The sequence below is a fragment of the Thermobia domestica genome, chromosome 5 (assembly GCF_964235325.1).
Source record: "Thermobia domestica chromosome 5, izTheDome1.hap1.1, whole genome shotgun sequence".
In the NCBI taxonomy this organism is placed as follows: domain Eukaryota; kingdom Metazoa; phylum Arthropoda; class Insecta; order Zygentoma; family Lepismatidae; genus Thermobia; species Thermobia domestica.
This window is the reverse complement of record NC_137458.1, coordinates 153105502-153130792: the sequence shown is the minus strand read 5'-3', so window position 1 is coordinate 153130792 and position 25291 is coordinate 153105502. Positions and strand designations below refer to the sequence as shown.

At 37.6% G+C, this 25291-nt stretch overlaps 1 protein-coding gene across 2 annotated transcripts in view; it reads right to left on the bottom strand.

Annotated features, from left to right (window-relative positions):
* Positions 1 to 25291, bottom strand: part of Lmpt (four and a half LIM domains protein limpet) — a 934906-nt gene that overhangs the window by 819300 nt on the left and 90315 nt on the right. Inside the window, exon 1 of one of the 2 annotated variants that reach the window (XM_081759223.1) lies at positions 1034 to 1561. The exons of the other annotated variant lie outside the window; for it this stretch is intronic. Within the exon in view, the coding sequence (XP_081615349.1) occupies positions 1034 to 1546 (513 nt within the window). The 5' untranslated portion in view covers positions 1547 to 1561. Of the gene's footprint in view, positions 1 to 1033; positions 1562 to 25291 lie in introns of those variants that run through there. 2 annotated transcript variants of the gene reach the window in all.

Genomic DNA, 25291 nt, shown 5'->3' with positions numbered 1-25291 from the left:
TGTTGGGAGGGGTACAATCTTTTGGGGGGGGAGGGTTCAATACTACAAGCCACTACGTCTATGTATAAATAATATCGAACGGGTATTATTTTTCACCCGAAAAGACGATAAGTACCGGTAATGGTAAAAAAACTTCCACTTATACATTCAGAAAAAAATTATAGAACTAATTAGACTATCATTAACAAAAAGAGTACAGATGAAGTGTAAGATCAAATTTTCATGTTACATCAGTCATTTCTCTGTTAAAGAAGTATAGTTTTTTTGAAAAAGTGTACAACTGTATGTTGAGTTACGAAGTTTTTGGAGGGGGGTCCGGACACGGTGTACCCCCATGGATTCGCCCCTGCATGTAACTCTTGTGCATGTACGCCATTTAGCAAATAGTGTCACAGTGCAGTCTCTCACATTTTAATTTCGTCTCCCTCCCCTGAACAAAAATTTTCTTGAAGAAAGTCTGTTCTTATGAAGAAATACATATGTCCCCAATCCCAATTCTTATTCTGTCCTCTCACTCTACTCCCTAATTTCAAATCTTTCATATACAAGAAGAAGAAAAAATAGCCAGCCTGCTCTTGTTCTTCTATTGTAATCGTCGCATCTGTCTTTGATACACAAAATTAGTTAGAACCTGGGTAGCGCCCCTCCCTCTCCGTCATACTCACTGTCAGAGATGATTTCAGGGGGGTTCGAGACAGATTCCTTCCGGGTTCATATTTCTGATCGTGCTCAACTTAAGTTAACAGTTCGCAGTACTACTTTCAGCCCCCTTATACTTTGAAAGTCCACCCTGGAAGAAATTGGAAATCACCACTACATGTACCTAGAGCCCTATATAATCCACACAAGTTTTTTGGGGGTCTGATTATCGCAAATATTTAATTGCTATTTTTTCTTTCTTACTCTAGCTGCAGAAGGCGATAGTATAAATATACAATGTTGCTGTTGATTACAAGTATACGGATACAATAATTAACAAACCTCTAATTGTTGATGAAAAAAAGAACATGATAAGTAAGGCTATTTTACTTACCCCCTTCCGGTATTCCCATTCTACTCGAAGTGGAATCGATGTGGGCCTGTCATAAAATCTTCGCGATTCCAATCGAGGACTTCTTCTCCAGGATTCAATCCCGGTACCTAGAGATGTGTAATTAGGTGGTTCCAGCTTCTGAGATACAGGATATTTCCGCGGATAAGCACCACTACTGTATCTCTTTTCAGAAGGTTCGGACGACATTAAGGAGTTGGGCAAAGTCTTTGGATAGTTGCCGCTGCCCATAGATCGAGTCCAACCCTCAGTGGTTGTGTCATCGTGAGTCGACCCAACACTCCGATACTTCGCGGGATACGATTTCGGACGCACCCCAACAAGTTTCGAAGACATTGTTGTTGGCGGTGTTGTATGTGTCACCGAAGGCACTCGGTTGTTCTCGTTTCTGATTCCAGTAACCACCAGCTGTTGTTCCTCTTGTTGTTGTTGTTGTTGTTGTTGTTGGCTTCTGTTGCGCTGTGCTGTCCCGTTCTTACGCTCAGAGACATGCATATAAAAGCAACAAACGGCTCCGGGCAAAACACGACAGATACTCTGTGAGGTTATTTAACCTCAACAAAAGAAGTTGAGCTTTGCTTTTAGTTGTGTATCCTTTGGAAGGCTCTACCACGCCAAAACCCTTCAGGCAATAAAGTTCTGAGTTTTCCTTCCTCCTGGGATGAATTGTATCACTGCCACGTTTCCGCACTAAATTATAGGCACACTTGGGGAAGAAACAGCTGTATTTATGAACATTTCTGCAATATCACTTCATATCGAAAAGGCATTTGAGATATACATATACTGTATACGTATGCACACACTAGTGATAAAATTATATGGACTGTCACTCACCAACCGTCATAAAAAAAAAAGAAATAGGAACGAAGGAATCAATTAATTGTTATCACAAGGATTTGCAGAGCCATTGCAGCTTTTTTGATATGCTAATCCTCAATAGGAAACCATCACGACACTTATTAGATAACATATATATCACACATCCTGAATCCGTGCATGATTTTTTTTTCTTTCTTTCTTCCACACCTATTCTGATAGAACACACACGCGCGTAAATCAAAAAAAGTTATTTTTTTCTCTTTTATAAGAAAAGCGTAAACACGAACCCCGAACCTCTGAAACGAATTCGGACGACTGATTATGCAGGAAACACGATTATAGTGAACACTACAAATCGATGATCACAGGTGGCAGTGTTTGTAATTTTTTTAGTGATTGCTCTCGGCCGCTCCATTCCGGACACACTCGCGCGCCGCGCCGGTATACACACACACACACACACAAACACATACAAACACACAATGTTTTTTTTCTTATTCTATATGGTTGTCTAGTTTTTTTTGCTCTTTCTCTTCAGCCGAAGAGAAAGCAATTTGTAATAATTATCACCAGAGCGCGTACACACTGATTGGAATTTTTCTCCTGTATTCAGGAAAGATTTTTTTTTTTTTTTAAGGCACTTTACGAGAGAGCGCGGTTGTTACACTGCTTGATTTCTAGAAATGTTGATGAAAAAAACTATTATTGTTCACGATATTCATTACCGGCTTAAACACTAGTAACAATTTTTTCCATGTTTGTTTATATAGTTGTTCCTTTGATTATTATTAGTTCTGAATGGATTTTTTTTCTTCTTTTCAATCTCACAACAAAATGGTTCCGGTCTACATGTGCTTTGTCACACGACGACGGTGTTTGTTGTTGTCGTCGATTGTAGCGGCGGTGTTTTTAGTTGATCGTCTCTCTACCTCTTGTTTCTGCTGATTCTCCCCCTCTTCTTCTTCTTTTTCTTCTTCACTCCCAGTCACTCAGTCACACTCTCACGCAGAAGCCAGAAGAAGCCTTGTTAACAGGTTGCATCGAATGGCAGCAGCCAGAGAGCCAGCTAGTTTGTTGGTTGGGAGTTCAGTCACTTAGACAACAGGTGGCTTTGGCTACGTTTTCGTTCTTTAGGTTTTTGCACCGACCGACCGAGTGGAGTCGGAAGCGCCACGCAGACACTTACTTCCCTTTTACTCCTGCACGAACGGATGGATGGAATGGATAACACCATACACTCTACACTACTCTACTCTCTCTCTCTCTCTCTCTTCACACGACACGATTTCTTGTTGATACGAACGTGTTTTATCATGGATGTGTGTTGAGATCAGAATCACGGACTGGCACTGCCAGTTCTCTGCTTTTTTTTTTTTTTTTTTTTTTCAACGTTGAGTAAATAACCGTAAATCACGGTCAAAAGTTCCTTGATGGTTATACGTCAGATGAATATCCAAAAATAACTCCCAAAAATTTTTGGAGCAAAAAGAAGGGTAATAATAAAAATTTGAAACTTCTATGGTAGGCACTTGAGATGAAATTTATAAACTGTCTAACTCTAATTTGGGTTGTGTGATATCTGAATCTGAAAATCAATATTGATAAAATTTCGGAACTTTATCGATATATCGAAAATATTGACTAGAAAACCTTTTCGATATATTTCGAAATATTAACTGATATATTGAAATATCGAATAGCCCAAAGCGTATCGAAAGAACAGACGCACAGCCATTTTTTTTGGGGGGGGAATGTAGGGGGCGATGAAACGTTACAAACCGTTGAAATCTAGAATTAGATTCTTTCTTTTTTCACGGTCATCATATTTTCTTCTCTCCTACCGGTGTTCAGAAGTAAAAAAGATCCAGCAAGCTAGCAAAAGTGGTGTTCGATTGTTGAATCACTGAGAAACAGAACTATTGGTTCTTATATAGGGCCTCATTAAACATAACTGAGTCTTTGTAAGAGAATGGAAAATGCCGAAAAATATCAAGATATCGATATATTGAAATATCGCACAGCCCTAGTTCCAATTTAAACTCCTAGTCAGCATGCATGCATGTATCTAAGACCAACAACAGTTGGTTATACAAGTTACTGTTTTTGATTTAGCATCATCAGGCAAATGGAGATCTCAGTGAGTTAAAAGGCAGCGAATCTGATCTAGAAAGCCAGAAAGAATGTAAACACATTGTACAGTTAAAACTCCATGTGCCTGTTCATAGTCTATCTCTAATCATAAGGGCTCCACCACTGAGCCACCATAGCCCCATGAGAAAATAAGCAGTGTCAAACGGAACACTAGTAAAAAAGTGTCAAAATAGTAAAGGGGGAAAAGACTAATATCGGAGGTAATTTAAAGATAAAGGAAAAAGAAAATAGGACGTCATTTGACAAAATATTGTTTTCATACATTTCCTCCCATCATGCCTCCTATCTAAGGGGACCAAAAGAGATTTTCTATTTTTTTTTTTTTTAAACGGTTTAGGAGTGAGTACCGGAACCAACTGTCCGATAAAATCAGTCTCGGCCCGGAACCGAAATTTATTTTCCAAGAAAATTGGTTTTGGTTCTGAGACCGAAATTGATATTGAAGTGGAAACGAAATTGCAAGTAAAAGAGAAATTAAGTTATGTAACAAAACTGCTGTAATGATTGTTCCTTCGAATTAGCATTTAACAGTTGCTCAATATCATTTGCAACTTGTAACGTTTTGAGCAAACAATGTTCGCAGGTTATGATATCAAAATGTATTTTGATTTTTTTCTCGGAAAAGACGAAGAATCAGTTTTCAGTTCCGTGAACAGAATCGATATGTTAAAATGTATCTCGGTTCTCTTCCCGAAGTATCTATATATTGTACTATTAACCCCTTTCTGCATGATTTGTTTCTTTTAGCGAAAAAAAAATCAGTATTGGAAATCCTCATATGGGAACTTGAAAAATGAATTAAAACTTGAATTTTAGATTTTTCACTTAATTCCGACGAGAAATAAGTAAGTGCCATATATGACACACTTACAACTCACAAAGAACATGCCAGATAACACCAAAATCTCTTATTCATACACGTCAATATCTCACACAGCAGACAAAACAGTCATTTGATACCTTTGATAAATCACAAAAAAGCTAAAGTGAAAAAGAAGGGTATGTGCCATATATAGCACGGCATGCAGTAAGGGGTTAAAATGCTAAGTTTATAGGTTTTTCGTCAACTCTTTTCAACAATAAGATTTCGGAAACCACAAGCTCTAGAAATAAATGTCATTTTAGCTGGTCAATTCCAAACTTTGTGTAGTTACCAGTTTGCATTATTAAAAATAAATAAATAAATAAAATGTGCCGCTATTTTTCTACTAAACGTTTTAGAGATTGCTTTGAGCTCGTAAGATTAACATTGCCACTACAAAGGTTCTTATCCTTGTGTTAGGCAACCAGTACAAGAGCTACGTATAGCGGGTTAACGGACACTGCAGGCGGTTTATTTTAATTTGAATGGAAAAACCTATTGCATGATGGTAATTTCAAATGCTCGCAGAGTAAAACATACTCATATGGGTTTATAAGAAAATTGTTTCCATTTGACATCTACTATCACTTCAAGTTTACCGCAAACTCAGCCTAACATCTATATGCTATGTTTATACTGGAACACGGGATTTACTCAGGCCTACGTGCAGTGTATTAATAAAAGATTATGAGATGTATTGTGTGTTCTACAATTTTCTTTATTGATCCTATGAAACTTCCTTAACTTGCAGAACTTTTCCTTAGTAGTTACGTGACAAGAGGTCATTTGCAAGAAGATAAATGGAAAATATTACAAGTATCCAAAAGACCCTTTTGAAGCATTTTGAATAGCAGAATCTAAAATGCAATTTCCAGTTGGCGAGAAGTTGCCAAATCTGACAAATTTTGTGACTTTCAACTGCTCAGAAACTGAACAAATTTCTGTGTCAGAGAAAGAAACCACACAGAGGAACTTTTCAATGACAAGACATTGAGGATCAAGTGAGAGAATGAATGAAGAAATCAAGTGTTTTTGCTGTTTAATCCGATGTGTTAACTACCGTCAACAACCGTGCTATTCTACGTAGCTTTGCAAACATACAGATAGCGAGGATCTGAAGCAAGAACTCGTGTGCAGGTTGACTAACCCTTTTAGGATTTTTGGTAACTGTTGTTACCATGACGTAATATTGTCTTTGACCGCTTATTTTGGTTCTATAACAGATATTTAAGTCGGGGTTTTTTATTAGTCAAGTCAAAGATGGACCAAAGAACACCAAGTGGGGGCGGAGGGACGTGATTTTTTAATTTTTTTTCTTAGGACAAATTTCAAAAATTTTTCACGCCTTATGCAAATTGGAACTTTGCATACGGTTTGACGTAGAATTTCTCAATCTCTTGAATCCCTAAATAAATAACCGAAAGAAAAAAGTAAACTGAAAATAAACAGGAAAGAAACTAGAGGGGAGAAATATATGTATAAGGGAAGGACAAGACGAATCAAATGTATTCTAAGAATAGAAGATGTGATAACCTTCCCCGTACAAGGGAAGTTTGTTTATATCTCGAACGGAAGAAATATGAAAGATGCAAGTAGAATATTCAAGCTATGAAAGAAATAAAGGAAAAAGAAAGAAAAGAACGAAACAAAGAAAAAATAGACCACAATGCATAAACTTTTCACCAGCATCTTTATTTCGGAACGTTGCAAAACATGGGTTAGAGGCATGAATATGGAGGAACAAAGTTGGGAAATTTTTGTGATGTGTTGGAGCAGAATACTGCATGTCTTACAACGACAAAAATGACGAAATTTTGGAAGAAACGAACACAAACAACAAAAGAGAAGAAATCTATTACTGTCCACTTAACACGACATTTGGAATAGATTAATTGATTTGGGCATAGCCAGTTTTTACCATTCGACTCAACTGCACTTGTATGTCTAACCGTTCCACGATAACTCTTGTAAAACTTAACCGAGCTTAATGAAACTTGGTATGTGGCTTCGCCCAACTTTTCGAAAGAACCTTATTGTTTGTGGTTGCAGCTTCGTGAATAAGGAGTAAAGTCCACCCCATGTTGCAAGTTTTATATACAGAACAATTTTCAAGTATACCTAAACTAAAAATAATTTGATTTAGATTAAAAAAAAAAATCAGGTGTACAGTATTTTCTTTGGTGTAGTTCAATTATACCTATTGGTTGCAGTTGAAATAAACCAAAGGATAAGTGGATGAAAGAGTATAAGCTCTGCCAAACTTTGAAGTCTCTTTACTTAAATAATATGATAGAAGATAATTTTCTTTGACAACTTTCACCAAAATATTCGAATTTTGATGCAACATGGCACATATTCCCTCTGAGGCTTCCCAACGATTCCCATCGCATGTAGTTAAATCAATGAAGAATAAATAGTTAATTTACTTCCACTCATCACTTAAAAATACTCCCACGATAACTTTCGTAAATCAAGTTTGGTGGAATATGTTATGAAATTTTCTGAGGCTCCACAATCACTTTTACTGCTTGAGTTTACAGTTAATCGAGAATCAGAATGAATTTAACGCACCTTTTTCCCTCGTGATGTAAGAAGCATGTTTCACGACTGATTTTTTTTTTTTTTTTAAAGATATTAGATTTTGATCAATGAAAATGAAATGAAATACAGTAGAGCGTCGATTATCCGAAGTAATTGGGGGACATGGGTGTTCGGAAAACTGGTTTGTTCGGATAATCGAACTGTACATGTTTATTTGCCAAAAAGAAGTACTGTACAGTAAATTTATTCATAAAAACAGGCATCTCTTTAAGTATTACAAAGTAACGTACAAAGGCAACGCCTTATGAAGGCCTCATTAGAAGCAATGTTCCGCCAGCGGTGCCTCAGTTGCGGCGACTACTGTGGGAAACTTGGTTTGGGAGTGAGGGGGATGATGGACGGTAGGGTGGGAGAGTAACAGGTGCGAGCGAGTACACAGTTCGGTTAAGCGGTCGTTCGGTTGACCGACGTTCGGATAATCGACGCTCTACTGTATTTCAGTTTAACTTTCATTATTCCCGTTAGGTTAAGGCAGACAATGATTAAGACAAGTGAATGATGATGGAAGAATTGGTGGAATAAGAATCTGGGAGGAGAAGGGAATATCTCGAGAAAACCCCACAGACACGAAGTTGTCCACCACAAGCTTCCTTGGCCGGGGATCGAACCGAAGACCCCACGTATCAGAGGTAAGCGCTCTACTACTGAGCCAGCATGCCCCCCTTAATTCCGATACAATGTGATTCTATGAGGTTCCCACAGTCGCTACTTCTTGGAGCTGAAACCAGTCAATAATGAAGAAGTGAATTTACCATCCCCCACCCCACCCAACTCTTCAAAAAATGTTTCGTGAAAATTTTGCAAAAATTTGACGATTTTTGTAACAAACAGTGAAATGTATAAAAGGTAAAGCAAAGAAAATACCTAATAATATTAATAATAAAACACTCAATGTACACTATCACTAGTAATACTCTGTCTATTAAAGAAGAAAAGACAAGTAAGAGCTAAATTAAAAAGGCCTTATTAGAACTGAGATCGCACAAATGGGTAAGACATCGTCATCTTATTAGGAAAAAGAATTTAGAATAACTACTGTATATTGTCCATTAAGCAAGAAGAGTGGCACAAGGTTTTGATTGAGGCAAGTGTATTGCTGTAGCTAGTTGAGGAGTTCTCCGGACTAAGAGTCCATAGGCAAAATAGTAGTGGTTTGACAAAATCCAAGCATGAAAGTTTGTAATACATCACATCTGTTTCACAGTATTTGAAGTTTAAAAATATCATCCAAAGAATTCACTGACATAATGAACTTCAAATATTGTGAAGCAAAAGCATTACAAACATTCATTTGCATTTTCAGCAAAATTAGTATATTTTGCCTATCAATCTCATTTCTACTTTCCACCAAAAGTTTATAACGCTAAATAATTTAGAAAGTACCATAACTAGGAGAATGCCCATTCTTCGCCGGAACGAATATGGTTTATGGAAAATATAAGAAACCGATTTTCTTTTTTCCTGGTTTCAAAATACTTATTAGTGCATTGAAGTTATGTAAACGCTTATTCTGGGTTTATCTTTACGGCTCATAGTTTATCTTGTAGACAACTTAGGATACTTGTGGAATATTTCAAGGTTCTAAACCTAATAGTTTTATAGATCTTGAGAATAATAATAATAAAAAAAAATCTTTCAAAGCTCCCTTTTCGTTTATAGGAGATCCATATTACAAAATTCTGTCTTATCTGCAGCCTAGAGTACAAGGAGATTATTTCTACAAAACCTCAAGGTTCTAAGACTAATAGTCAGTGTTTTTAATAATGACTAATAATGATGAGTAAATCAGTGTTTCTACTCTTTTATAAATGTAGATTTTATATGTAAACCAGTGTTTCTAATCTTTTACAAACGTAGATTTCATATGTAAATCAGAATTTGTACTCATTTATATATATGTAGATTTTATATGTAAATCAGAGTTTCTACTCTTATATATATGTAGATTTTATATGTAAATCAGAGTTTCTACTCTTTTATAAATGTAGATTTTATATGTAAATCAGGATTTCTACTCTTATATATGTAGATTTTATATGTAAATCCGAGTTTATATTCTTTTATAAATGTATATTTTATATGTAAATCTCAGTGTGTCTACTCTTTTACATATGTATACACGACTCCAAAAGTGCATTACCACCTGCAATTCTCTTTTTCCTGCAATAGCAGGCAACCCAAAAAGCTCGGCGCTTCGGTTGGTTGCGAATTCGAAAGGCGTTGGACCAAACCTCAATTTTGTAACAAATATATCAATGTGGCAAACTGCAAATAAGAGAATAAAACAAATTGTTAAGAATGACAACTTTATTATTGTGACGGAGTTGGATGACATCAAAAGTTAGAAAATGATCTTACTTAAGCAGTTCAAACAAGATGAATGGCAAGAAACAGATATCAGAGAAAACCATTTCCATCTTTCCATCCGGAAGAAGAATTTCATAAAAAAGAAAAAAATACATAATGTAAAGGTTTAATATAAAAGACAATCCCAAAATTTTTAAAGCTGACACCCGAAAGGCAAGAACAACTGAAACGAAATGAGTGAAATTGTGCACAGATATTGCAGACGTAAAATGAAGGAATACGGGTTTCGTATTTTAATGAAAAAACGGTTGGGTGGGGCATGGGCCCCTCCAAACATTTGATCACGAAACTCAAAAGTGCTGGTAACAGGATGTCAGATGTGTGTAAAGAACATAAAGAATTGCAGCGAAACTTTACGTTTGGACAATACGAAAAAAACAAACGAATACGTTTTTTATTTTCTGCGGAATAACGGTTTTAGGGGGGAAAAGCCCCAACCCAAAATTTTGAAAGTTGACTCCCAAAAGGCAAAAAGAAGTGAGCCGAAGTAAACGATATTGTGGACAGAAATTGTAGACGTATAATGACAAAAAAGGGTTTTGAATTTTCCTTGAAAAAACGGTTGGGTGGGGGACGAACCCCTCCAAACTTTGATCACAAAATAACAAAAGTGCTAGTAACAGTATGTCAGATATTTGTAAAGGATATGGAGAATTGCAACATAATTTTGTGTATGGACAATACGCAAAAATAAACGAACACGGGATTTTTATGTTCTGCGGAAAAAATATTTTAGGGGGCAAGATCCCCAACACAAAATTTTGAAAGATGACACCCGAAAGGCAAAAACAAGTTAACCAAAGTGAATTAAATTGTGCACAGATATTGTAGAAGTAAAATGACAAAAAACGGCTTTCGTATACTCCTGCAAAAAAGGGTTGGGTGGGGCAAAGACCCCGCCAAACCTTTGATCACGAAATATCGAAAGTGCTCGTAACAGTATGTCAGATTTGTGTAAAGCACATGAAGACTTGCAACGAAACTTTGTGTATGGACAATACGCCAAATATAAACGCATACAGTTTTTTTATTTTCTGCGGAGAAACGGTTTTTAGGTTGCAAAAAAACTCACCCCAAAATGTTGAAATGTGTTGCTGAATGCTAAGAGAAAGTGAACCAAAGTGTATGTAATTTTGCACAGACATTGTAGACGTGAAATGATTATATGGGTTTCGTATTTTCCTTCAGAAAACGATTGGGTTTAGCACTAGGGTGGGTCGTTTTGCCACTTTTTTTCGGAACAAAATGTAATACCTGGCAAAAGTGGCCCACCCACATGGACATTACAGGTATAGATTTTTTTAAACCGGATAATATCTTCTGTGAGAACTATTGCCTCAAAGTTTCAAAATTTCACTGAAAATTACAAAAAATACCAAAATTGTTCATTATTTTTAGTTATGTTAAAGTAAACATGTTTTTGGATTTATATATGTCAGATGCTATGAAAAATGACATTCAAATCTCAAAATGCCTGCTATATGCCCTGCGGTGGGATAAGGGTGCCTCCTCTGGGACCGGCAAAGGGGGCAAATTCAGTACAATTAAGCTTTTTTACAGCTATTTTCGTCCTTGCCTTTTCCTTCTAGTGGTGGTTCATAGTGGTAGCAGAGCATTGTTATTTTTCACCATGGCACTCCCACCCCTCCACCTCACAATACTGCAACGCCCTTCTCGTGTCCCGATCTGCGTAACTCAGCGTCACTATCAGGAACGACCCGATACGCTTCAAATTGGGCGCCATTTCTCAAGCGCTATATTTGGTTACTGTTGCCTTCAGCTTATATGAATTGGCCGTTACAGATAATAGTTTGCTAAACACTATTTTCACAGAAAATGTAGTATTTCTTTTTTTAAAGTCAATATTATTTATTATATCACAAAAATGACTTCAGTGACAATGAAGCAGACCTTGAAGAGAAAGCAGAGGAAAACTCTTCTGAGGAAGAGACCAAACCCAGAGACAGAACATCTAAACCGAAGCTAGATTTGACTGAAACTGCTATGATCGCTCAGAGATATAATATAAGCGAAAGGGCTGTGGCACATATAACATCAACTGTGCTTCAGGTAGCTTTAAAGGCTGGAATTATAATTTCTCAACAATCTAGCAACATAAGTCTGCTTTAATTGTGGACAGGAGCAAAATAATGCGTGCGAAACTTAAAATTGCTCGGAATTTTAAAGAAAGTTCTAGAAATGATGATCCCATTAAAAGCCTATACTTTGATGGTCAAAGGGAAGACACTAAAACACATGCACATGCAGGCATCGTTAGAGAAGAGCACTTATCACTTGTGGCTGAACCTAACTCTCAATATGTCGGTGACATGACACCATCCTCTGGCTCTGGCCATGACGAGACCACGGCTATTTTCGAGTACATCATGAACCAAATCGAAGGTGACCTTGATGAAGTTGAGGTTCTTGGGTGTGATGGAACAAACACTAACACTGGTTGGAAGGGAGGTATTCGTCGAAAATTAAAGGAGCTAACAGACTATTTGTCTCTTACATTTTAACGAACTGCCTTTCCGAGCCCTCTTCACGCATATTGGCGCTAATTCAAGCCCATATTCTTACACAGGTCCCATAGGTTCAAAACTATCTGACTGTGAAAAGCTTCCAGTGGTGTCATTCAAACCAATAAAATATGACTTATCTCATCATAGTCAGAAGAGCTCAGAAAACCCAGTAAAGACCTGAGATACTTATCTCAAGTCTTCCATTGCTAATAGTCCTCGTCACGTCTTTGAGACTATTTATAGGTCTAGATACTTACCAAACGAATACTAGGCTGTAATCCGTTTATCTATTCAGATGAATGCATTTCTCGCACTCCCAGAGAATGTTCTTTTCGCCATGATGACTGACGTTCTATTTGCCGTCCGACAAGATGCATTACATAACATTCTTAGTGCTCGAAAACACGAAGCAGAGAGTCTTCGTAACACTATTAGATATAACATCATTCCCAGACTGAATTTTGAGGCGAAAGATTAAACTAAAATGATTTTTTGGGAAATCACTGATGTTTCAATAACTGTACCGCCAGTTCTAAGGACGGTACCAAACAAATAGCTCATGGACAAACTTTCACTTTCTGACAACAATGTGCCAGAATAGTCCTCCACCGTCTATACATGCCAAACGATGGCAGTAGAACGGATAGTGAAATTAGTCACTGAAGCAACCTCTCGAGTATGTGGCAGTGATGCTAGGGACGGGATGATCAGGTCAACCTTACTTTCTAGGCAAGCTGTGTCTAAATTGCAATCAAAGTCCCAATTTGTGACAATTTTTCCTGACAGTGACGAATTGGATTAGTTGATCCGTCTCTATATATGGTTGGTTGGTTGGGTAGGGCTGGCGCAGGAGCCCTAGGTGCAGCCACCTCCACGTGGCAGACTCTGGAACAGGCTATATGACCAGGTGAGCGAGGACCTGCACAACCGCTTAAATGTACTGAATTTGCCCTCTTTTCTGGCCCCAAAGAAGGCATCCCTATCCCCCCAAGGGCACAAAACTGACATTTTTATACTTGAATGTCAGTTTTCTAGGCAACTGACATGCATTTAACCAAAAAATGTTAACTTTAACATAACTAAAATTCATGAAGAACTTTGGTATTTTTTGTAATTTTCGGTGAAATTTTGAAACTTTAAGGCAATAGTTCTCACAGAAGATATTATTCGATTTCAAAACAAATCTATACCTGTAATGTCCACGTGGGTTGGCCACTTTTGCCAGGTATTACATTTCGTTCCGAAAAAAAGTGATAAAACGCTGCACCCTAGTGGGGCACCAAAGCATCCAAACCTTTGATCAGAAAAAATCAAAAGTGCTAGTAACAGTTTTTCAGATGTGTGTTAAGGACATGAAGAATTTCAACATTGTGTATGGACAATACGCAAAAAAAAAAAAAAATAAACATATACTGTTTTTTTTTATTTTCTGCGGAAAATTTGTTTTAGCGGCAAACTACCCACGAAAAATTTTGAAAGTTGACACCCGAAAGGCAAAAAGAATGAACCAAAGTAAATGAAGTTGTGCACAGATTTTGTAGACATAAAATGAGGGAATACGGGTTAAGTATTTAAATATATTCGTAGAAAAAAGGGTTGTTTGGGGCACCGATCCCTCCAAACCTTTGATCACGAAATATCGAAAGTGCTAGTAACAGTATGTCAGATGTGTGTAAAGGACATGAAGAATTGCAAGATAACTTGACGAGTTTCGTATTTTCCTGTAAGAAACGGTTAGGTGGGGCACGGACCCCTTCAAACCTTTAATCATGAAATATCAAAAGTCCTAGTAACAGTATGTCAGATGTAAAGGACATGAAGAATTTGAACGAAAGATTTCGTATGAACAATACGCAAAAAATAAACGAATACGCGTTTTCTTATTTTCTGTGGATAAATGGTTTTAGGGGGCAAAAGCTCCCACTCAAAAATTTGAAAGTTGACGCAAGAAAGACAAGAAGAAATGGACCGAAATGAATGAAATGTGCACAAGTATTGTAGAGGTAAGATGAGGGAATATGTTTCGTATTCTTCCTGAAAGAAAAAGCTGTTGAGTGGACCGAGGCTTTGAGAGGCGAGAGGTATGGACTAAAGCGAATGAAATTGTATGTAGATATTGGGTGTGTAAACTATGGCCCTTCGTGTTTCACATGTATCGTGTCTCCATCCGATTTCTGGGGGGCGCGGTGGCTCAGTGGTAGAGCGTTCACCTCTGGTGCTTGGGGTCCCGGGTTCGATCCCAGCCCCCGCCAAGTGAACTTTGTGGTGGACAAACACCGTGCTCGTGGGTTTTCTCGGGGTTCTCCCGTTTCCTCCCACTTTCTTCATTCCACCATTTCACTCATCTCTCATTATCACAGTCTCCTTTAGCCTAACCGGCATAACCGTGGGACGTAAAACTCAAAGATTTCATTTCATTTTTTTTCCATCCGATTTCTTTAAATTTTTCAGATCAACTACAAGCTCAAACAGTATAGCGTTTTTAATAAAATTTCAGGAGGCACTTTTAACCCTTATAATGTTTTTCGCATAAACAAAATACGTGTCGATTTATTTCCAGTTTGCTCTTGATCTGCCAAATTTGAAGCAAAACGGATAGGGAAATTTGAGAAACACTAAAGGGCTTATTTCACATAGGGTGTATATAATATCTACACACAATTTCATTTGCTTCGCTCCACTCCTTCCTGCGCTATTACGGAAATATCGACTTTTTTCAGATGGGGCCTAGGCCCCAACAGTGTTTTTCCACTGAAGGTGAAACACGTTTCATTTATTGTTTTCGAATATGCGAAGTTTCGTTGCAATTCGAAATATTCTTTAAGAACGTCTGACATATGCTTATTTGCAATTTTGATATTTAGTAATCAACGGTGTAGAAGGTCCGTGCCTTACTCAACCGCTTTTTTTCCAGGATAATACGAAACCCAATTATCTCATCTTACGTCTACAATATCTGTGCGCAATGTAATTCAATTCGGTGCAGTTCTTCGTGCCTTTTGGGCCTCAAATTTAAAAATTTTGGGTGTGTAAATTTGCCCTCTTAAAACGGTTTTCCGCATATTGTCCCTACACAATGTTTTGTTCCAATTCTTCATGTTTTTCAAGTACTTGTGACATACTGTTATTAGCACTTTTGATATTTTACGATCAAAGTTTTGGAGGGGTTTGTGTATAATCTAAACTGTTTTTTTTTTTCAGGACATTAACAAACCTGTATTCCCTAATTTTATGTCTACAGTATCAATGAACAATTTTATTCACTTCAGTTCACTTCCTCTGGCCATTCGCCCTCAATTTTCAAAATTTTGGGTGGGAGCTTTTGCCCCTAATACCTTTTTTTCGCAGAAAATAGAAAACCCGTATTCGTAAATTTTTCCATACACAATATGTTGTTTCAATTTTTTTTGTCCCTCAAGCACTTCTAACATACTGTTATTAGCAGTTTTGATATTTCACAATCAAAGTTTTGGAGGGGTCTGTGTCCCACCTAAACGGTTTTCTTTTTTTCAAGAAAATCAAGAGCCCGTATTTCTTCATTTTATGTTAACAATATCTGAGCACAATTTCATTGACTTCGGTTAACTTCCTCTGGTCTTTCGGGCCTTAATTTGAAAACAATTTGGGTGGGGGCTTTTACTCCCTAAAACCGTCTTTTCCGCAGAATATGAAAACCCGTATTCCTTTATTTTTTGCGTACTGTTCTTACACAAAGTTTCCTTGCAATTCTTCATGTCTTTTATATACATTTTCCATACTGTTACTAGCATTTTCAATATTTCGTAATGAAAGTTTTGAGGGTTCCGTGCCCCACGTAACCGCTTTTTATTTATTTATTTTTTTTTTTAGGAAAATACGAAGCACGCATTCCCTAATTTTGTCTGCAATATATGTGTAAAATTTCGTTTACTTCTGTTCAATTTCTTTGCCTTTCGGGCGTCAACTTTCAAAATTTTGCGTGGGGGCTTTTGCCCCTTAAAACTGTTTTCCCGCAGAAAATAGGAGACACGTATTCGTTTATTTCATGTGTAATATCTACCTGCCAATTTTATCAAAATCGAAGTGTTACACATCGGAAGTGTTACTTGTTAGTAACTAATATTTCTTTAAAATTTTGGAGGCGCGGTGGCTCAGTGGCAGAGCGTTCACCTCCGGTGCTTGGGGTTCCATGTTCAATCCCAGCTCGCGCTGTGTGGAATTTGTGGTGGACAAACACCGTGCTCGTGTGTTTTGTCGGGGTTCTCCCGTTTCCTCCCACATTTTTCATTCCACCATTTCACTCATCTCTCATCATCACCGTCTCCTTTAACCTAACCGGTATAAACGTGGGGTGTAAAACTAAGATTTCATTTGATTTTTTTCTTTAAAATTTTATGAACAAATGGTGGGAATTAAAGATTATACAAGTGAAAAATTGAGATCTATTGCAAGTTTCGGCTCCTTTCAACATTGAAGCAAAATGAGGGCACAGTTATTTGGATTCAAGGTAGACATAAAATTTGAAACTGAGATTTCACTATATTTCTGTCATCATTTTAATGCACACTGTAAAGTTCTTAAATTCTAATTAAGTCAGGATTTTGTATCCAAAATACGTTGCAACATAATAATTGTTAGAAAACCCGAATTGGCAATGCAAATTTAAGATTTGTCGATGCTTTAGATAGCATGGGAAAAAGGTGAAGAGTGTAACCTAAGTGTGTGGCCAAGTAGGTTGCGAGGCGATGTAATAAATTGCATGTCTTCTACTTGCCAGAGTCCAACTAAACCGTTTCATTTTGTTTTAAAACAGAACACTTTTATCATGAGTTACATTAGCATACAGTACATGAGTGACAATTTATATTATGGTAGAATATACTATGAGTTTTAATAGAAAAAGAGCAGACACTCGATAATTGTTACGTAGTAAGATTTCAATAGATTCAGTGCTTGATCGTGCCGTGTGTGAAGTTATGAAATAATTATCGCCTTTCCCTTGACCCTATGGTATACACGGGATAAAAAGGGTTTCGATCCTACTTTATTTACATTGGATAAAGTTGGAAACTATGCTTTAGTCCCTACCTTGATCATATCCTGGTTCGGAGGGTAGGTTTCCGAGACGAGACGAGACGTCTCTTGAAATGCCTCGTCTCGTCTCATGTCTCAAAAATGCAAACACAGTTTTTGAAATTGTTTAAAATTTTATTAACTCGGAATAAATTATTGCCTTCGAAAGTATACCGGCGTTTATTATTTCAAATGAGACCGTTTATTATTTCAAATCCGTTCTGTATCTTTCTAAAGTAATAAATACTGGAATTGGTTTCAAGGCTGTTTCTGAGTGAATACTTTCTTCAAAATAATATTAAAAATTATAAAAAGATTTTCGAGACATTCGAGTCGAGAAATCCGTTTGTCTCGACACGTCTCGAATTTTACAAAGTGTGTCTCGACTCGAATTCCAGTCGAGATTCGACACATGTCGACTCGTGAGCATCCCTAAATATTCATATTTTAAATGTGCAATACTACCTCGCGAAAAATGACACCTAAGTTAATTTACCAAAGCCTACTTTCTTCTTGTTAGATTAGTGATCGTTGCTTAAGATAGATTATGCAAAGTCAGATATGGTTATGTATGTTTATATTTTCGTTTCTTTCCTTCAATGGGAACGCGGTGGCTCAGTGATAGAGCGTTTACCTCCGGTGCTTGGTGTCCCTGGTTCGAACCCAGCTCTCGCCGTGTGGACTTTGTAGTGGACAAACACCGTGCTCGTGGGTTTTCTCGGGGCTCTCCCGTATCGTCCCACTTTCTTCATTCCACCATTTCATTCATTTTTGATAACCATCGTCACCTTTAGCCTAACCGGCATAACCGTGGGACTTAAAACTCAAAGATTTCATTTCTTCTTTTTTTCAAAATGTATTGCTATCTATTCCCATTTATTATTAATAATTTATTTCTTGCATTTATTAATAACTATCTGAAAAACCCATTATTCGCATGGCGGCTGTATTTGGAAGTCAACGCCTGTAGTAGTTCAGCGTTGACTTCAGCGAGTGCGAAAACTATGGATTTGACATGTATATCGGTCATTTTGGATTATTTTTACATGTTAGGTTATACCCTCCGGTACCCCGACCCACAACCAAATGGAGTGAATTTGGAAGTTAATGCAATCGGAGTTTCATCATTGATCTCAGAGACCGCGAAAACTATGAATTCGACACTAATATCGGTCATTTTCTATTACTTTTACATGTCCCTGTAAACGTCTGCTGAAACCCTCTGGTTCGAGTAAAAAAAAAAAACGCTTCATCTTGATCTGGGACCTGGACCAAGGTACCCGAGATCAAAATTTGGTCACTCTCGGTCATCTCGTCTCGTCTCCATGCAGCACACAGATACATATATGGATGCACACGAGACGAGTCGAGACAGGATTTTCCTGACAAAATTCGAGTCGAGACACGGCTCTTCCTATAGTGAAATATACATTTTTCGAGTCGAGACATCACTGTTACAGCACATTTTCGAGACCGGACAGCCACAAATCTTATCTCGTGAGCATCCCTAGATACATACATACAGACAGACACATAAACACACTTTTTATTTTATTTAAATTAGAAAAAATGAAATCTTTGAGTTTACGTCCCGCGTTTATGCCGCTTAGGCTAAAGGAGACGGTGATGATGAGTAATGAATGAAATTGGTGGAATGGAGAAAGTGTGAGGAAACGGGAAAACCTCGAGAAAATCCATGCACACAGTGTTTGTCCACCACAAAGTTCACTTGGCGGTGGCTGGGACCGAACCCGGGACCCCAAGTACCAGAGGTGATCGCTCTACCACTGAGCCACCGCGACCCCTTATTTATATTAGATTAGGTGTATTTCAAACTGTGTTTCTTCCAGAAATGTTTTTAGGGGGCACTGCCCGCCCGGAGCTCTGAGAGTACCCCCGGAAGAGACCAAAATAATATGTGTATAATATAATAATAAATAGAATAATATTAACAGTGTCCCCCGGAATACGAAATGTGCCCCCCGGGAACATAGTTTCTGAAAGAAACACAAACACAACAATAGAACCAACGGCGCCGACTTTCCAAAATTTATGTGGGTGCATATCAATGGCGGGGCGTGTTATATGTTTTCAGGGGAGTCTCGATATTGTTTTTTTTTTTTTTTTTGATCGATTTGTTTTCAGTTAAAATCTTTTGTGAACACTGTCATAAAGGGCTGTGCTGTGATAAAGTAAAATATACCGGTAATATAAGGATAAGTTGGGGCTGTCCTAGCTCAGTCGGTAACACGGCTGACTTAAACGTAAAGAAACAGGTTTAAACCCGTGTTCAAGTTTAATTACTGTAATGCATATTCCCAATACATACAATCGTGATATTTAGTGTATATTTTCAACAACTTATATGATAAACAATGAGTGCAAGAAGCAGTGATATTATCAACACGTTACTAAAAGAAAATACTACATTCATACAAATTAAAATGAAAAAATCATCATAAAAGAAAATAATTTTAATGTTATTGCAGAAAGAACTTGCAAGGAGTTTGTTGTGGACATATAGTATAGTGACTAACTTAGTGTGTTCCTTGGTTGCTTTTGCACAAACAAACTTGAAACCAACAATTATGCTTTAGAGGTTAGAGATTTTCACTTCCATCTCGATGTTTTAATTGTTTATTTTTTGATAGTGGCAAGTGAGAAATATTTATTTCATTATGTTTCTATGAACCTAAAAATGTTGCCTGCAGCGCCCTGACAAGATTATTTGTGTGAGTGGTGGAGCCAGGGAGCAGCAACGCGCATGGACAAAACAACTCCTAGCATTTCTTACACAGTACATAGTTGTTTGGCGTAGAACGTTGCTACTATACTAGCGAGTTCCAGCTAGTTAAGCCTTTTATTAACAGCCGGAGGCAGCATTCTGTTATATCGTTGTAGTGAGTCGTGTGTTAAAATACTCCTAGTACCAGCGTTTTCATTCTTCTATTGACCTTGAAGAACAAAACAAATGCCTTTCGAGGAATACAAGTTCCCTTTAATTCATGAAGTTGATATAGAAATCACCTTCCAACCTATGCTGTGCAGAAATGCTGGAAGTCTTTCTAAAACGAGCGGAACGAGCGAGCCATTTATCAAACGGCTCGACTCGAAACTCGATGCCAAAAACAGTGACTCGTCTCGGAACTCGATTCGAGAAAATTACCTCGACGTTAAACTTAAATATTTCATTTTTTTTCGACTCGAAACTCGACTTGAATTCGAGTCGAGTTTTAGCTCGACTCGTGCCCATCCCAAGGCATTAGAAAAAATGGCAGCTTTTTATTATTCTGCTAAACTAATTATATAATAATAACAATGTTGTTATGTAAAATTAAAAATACAGAATATAGAGAAGCGTAGGATATGCAAACTGATCTGAAAGAACTCCAATATTACATACCATCAACAAACTATTTTCTAGTAGTACAGAGGCCTGCTCATCAGAACACCGTTTATTCATATTGACCCCTTACTGTATATCGTTAATTATGGTACCCTTGTTTTCAGGGTGGGAATTACCGGGGGGATGAGGGGGACAGACAATGAATGACACGGAGAATCAGTCGTGTTAGCAAATGCTAAAACAAATTTCATGCTCCTACTCACTTTCACTAACGTGTCTGCTCACTACGGACGCATCGTAAGCATATACATTAACATATAGCCACGAGAGAATATATAGGCCGAACTCAGATTTTGAGTACAGTGTCAAAGGTTCATTTCCATAAACTGTAGTCCACTTATGTTCCGCAATAATAGTCCACTTATGTTCTATTAAATCCACTTGTTCTATTTATTGGATATTACAAATATTATGCAAACTTGCAAACTAAAATGAACTATAACAAAAATTAAAACAATATGGTAATAGATACAAATGTAGAGGATGGATATGACATGCCCGAGTATGATGGAAGAAGCTATTTGTTTACTTCTTGGCCAACCACTAAGAGCATTTATAGATCCATATTCTACTTTGTTATGCGCAATTAGTACCAGTGGTGGCCATTTTCTACTGGGCTCGCTCGGGCTCGCGCTCACCTGTCTCAACTGGGCTCGCGCTCACTCGCGCTCGCGCTCACTTCTCTCAACTGAGCTCGCACTCACTCGTGCTCGTGCTCGCTACTCTCAACTGGACTCGCGATCACTAGCGCTCGCTATCACTTCTCCCAACTGGGCTCGCGATCACTCGCGCTCGCGCTCGCTAGTCGCAACTGGACTTGCGATCACTAGCGCTCGCGATCACTTCTCCCAACTGGGCTCGTGATCACTCGCGCTCGCACTCACTAATTTTATCTGGGCTCGCACTCACCCGGGCTCGCGCTCACTTGTCTCAACTAGACTCGCGATCACTAGCGCTCGCGATCACTTCTCCCAACTGGGGTCGCGCTCACTCGCGCTCGCACTCACTCGGGCTCGCTTTCACTTCTCTCCACTAGGCTTTCACTCACCAGGGCTTGCGCTCACTCGCGCTCGCGCTTAGTTCTTTCAACTGAGCTCGCACTCACTCGGACTCACGCTCACTTGTCTCAACTGGGCTCTCGCTCACTTGGGCTCACGCTCTCTTCTCTCGACTGCGCTCGCGCCCTGGCTCATTTCTCTCAATTGGGCTCGCGCTCACGTATTTCATTGGGGCTCGAGCTCACTTCTCTGAGTCGGGCTCGCACTGATTTGTTTCATTGAGGCTCGGGCTCAATTATTGAGCCCGAGCCCAGTTGAGCGCAAGATCATTGCTCGCGAGCTTGTACACCTTAATGGGCTGATTAATGGCATATGCCCCCTCCAATTTCAACCCCTGATGGAGTTGTTACAATTAATCGGAGTTTTCTACTTTTCCTATTTTTGCGGCAGCCCAAACTATTATCTAAATCGATTTTTGTTAAAATAATGTGAGTCACTTTTATATCGATTAATCATTGTTTCTGTTTGCAGAATCTATGTGGATAGAGCTATCATTTAGTTACAAAATAAGGTTTTTTCTTATCTCATAGAAATACCTGACACGTTAATATTAAACTTCGTTAGAACAACTGCTTCAAGAAATTTTGCAGCACAGAAATATCGGAAAACGATTTTGGGGAAAGGGTATCTCCTTTTTTTTTCGCTATGGCTGAAAGTATCTGTGATATATTTCATTTTGCTTTAGAAAAACGTATGATAGGTATTAAAGAGGTATTAAAATCTAGACTTTGACTAGCAGTAGTCCTAATTCAGTAGAAAATAGAACTATTAATGCTATATATGAGTTGTCAGATACAAAAATAAAATAATAAGGATGTTGCAGGGTTTAATGTATTAAACGTGGGCGGACTTTAAGGAACTAGAAATAAAATGTTCCTGATATTTAAATCTGGGCTTTGACTACTAGTAGGCCTAGTTCCTCAATAGAAAATAGGCTATATGACTAACGTCATATAGGAGTTATCAGACATCAGAATAAAATATTAAGTGTGTTGCAGAGTTCAAGTCTTAAGGCTGTCATCACACTTGCAGACCAATACTCATCAAATGAATCTCTTTCTTATTTACTAAGATCAAAACAACTTATGAACCAAAAAAAGCTTAGTGTTAGTAAATAAGAAAAAGATTTCTTTGAGTGTTCGTCTGCAAGCACGATTGCAGCACTAAGAAGCAAGGCCCAAATATATCTGAGTATGATGATTTCGTTTAAGAAAAACAGTCCTGTTAGCAAGCAAATTCTATTATGTAAGTATTCATGCCGAATCATGAAATTATTTTAATGCAGTTGATGAACTGTCAGGCTTATAAGAAAAATTTGGTTCGAAAATTTCCAGGGCCAAAATTAGACTTACTGTCGCCTATGCTTCACGCATTGAACTTGCAACATCCCTATTTTATTCTGATATCAGATAACTGCTATACGACATTAGTAGCTCTGCTTTCTACCGAGTTATTTGGTCTATTTGTAATTGTAGTCAAAAGCTAGATTTTAATAGCCAGGGCATTTTATTACAAGTTCCTCAAGGTCTGCCCAAGTTTAATACAACGCAACTCCGCAACGTCCTTATTATTTTTTTTATACCTGATAGATAAGTCATATAAGATAGTAGCTCCATTTTCTGCTTAGGAAGTAACTAACACCTGAATTTCAATATTCGGTGAATTTTATTACAAGTCCCTCAAGGGAGCTTATGTTTGCTATCGGTGAGCTTTTGTCCGTCCCTATAATATAAGACTGTCGTGAGCTTATGTCCGACACCCACATTACGCATAGATATCTCTTGTTTTTAACTAACACATAGATTCTTAGATTTTGATTTTATTTATTTATATTTTTGTGAGAAGAAAGCTTTAGAAGTAAAATTACAAGTAGAAATTTAAGGAGACATTACAGGTATTCAACATTCGTGAAATTCCATACCTTATAATAACAAGAGCTAAACGTTTCCCGAAGGTCTGCTAAACGTTTGTTAAAGGAAGTAACAGGATCTGATATAAGTGACTATAAGTGTTGGTTAAAACCATTTTATAATAAAACAGCTACCTCTGTGGAAGCTAAAAGCAAACCAAAAGGAAAAGGAAGCTTTCTCTGACCCCTTTATATCGGTAACACAACAAAATAATAGTACTTCAGAGGGTATTGCAATATAAATGGTCTCATAGGCTCCAGTAATACTTGCAGGAGTTCCGGCCTATCCTACAGGGACGTGCTAATAAAAGCATTAAAAATTAGTGATTTTTGAGAAGTTTTGGTAGTGTATACCTCCAGAGTAATAACTTTTATATATAGAGAGAAGGAAATGTAGAAAAAATATTTTCTAATTTTTAAAATGTACTTTTAATCGGAGGGGGCTTGTAAGAGAAGTAACACGGATAAAAATTAAAAGACTTTTTGTTGCTTCAAACTAAAAGAAGAAAACTTTCCTACTATATTAATTGTCGTATACAACAATCAGGGCCGAACTTCAGCGGATTGGACCGATTGCTCCCAGTCGGGTCCCGCGCTAGAGTGTAATCTACTGTCCAGTGCCATCTTAGCAGCATATGTGCTGCTGGCAACCCTTAGCTCTTTCGTCAGGTATGTGCTAATCTTCACGGTAATAAGATTTGATAAATCCGCAATGAAAATATTGTGTCAAACAACATCAAAATCGAGTTATAACCAGGGGTAAAAATGGATCTGAAAAGGTTGGGGAACGCATGACGTCATGCCGTCCCTTGTGCCTATCTTTGCCCACTATATTTTTTAGGAAGTGGAGGGAAGCCATAGATATTTTTGGAAGCGGGGGATCATGTCCGCCGTGTTTTCCCTCACTTTTAACTCTGGTTGTAACAAACGACACGCCATCGTCTCAGGGTAGCTTTCGAAAAGAGACTTTAATGAAAGGAGGTGTGTGTGTGTGTATGTGTGTGTTGTGTGTGTGTGTGTGTGTATTATTTTTTTGGATGTTAAATTGCTATCTTTCTTTTTTAATAGCCCATTGACTTATATGAGGAAGTATTTTTCTTTTAAATAGACGAGATATTAATCATTCAATTTTACTAATTTCTTCTTCTGTCATATTTAAGAGTTCCTTGCTTTAAAAATATTCAATGTAATGTTGTTTTAGTTTTTATTTATACCGGTAGCCTATATATTAAAATTACATAATACAGTAGTTAAATTTCGCATAGAATACATTTAAAGATCTCAAGAAGAAGTAGTCAGTAAAATTAGCAGGCTAAAACTCTTTTATTTCAAAAAATTAAAACAATGTTTCCTCATATAAATTAATGGGCTGAATAACCATTATGGTGCAAGTTATCAACATTCTTAAGAGCTACTCATGTTTATAGGGGTTTAAAGAACCTACAATTAAATAATACATAATTATTTCCCTCGACTTTTCTATGAAC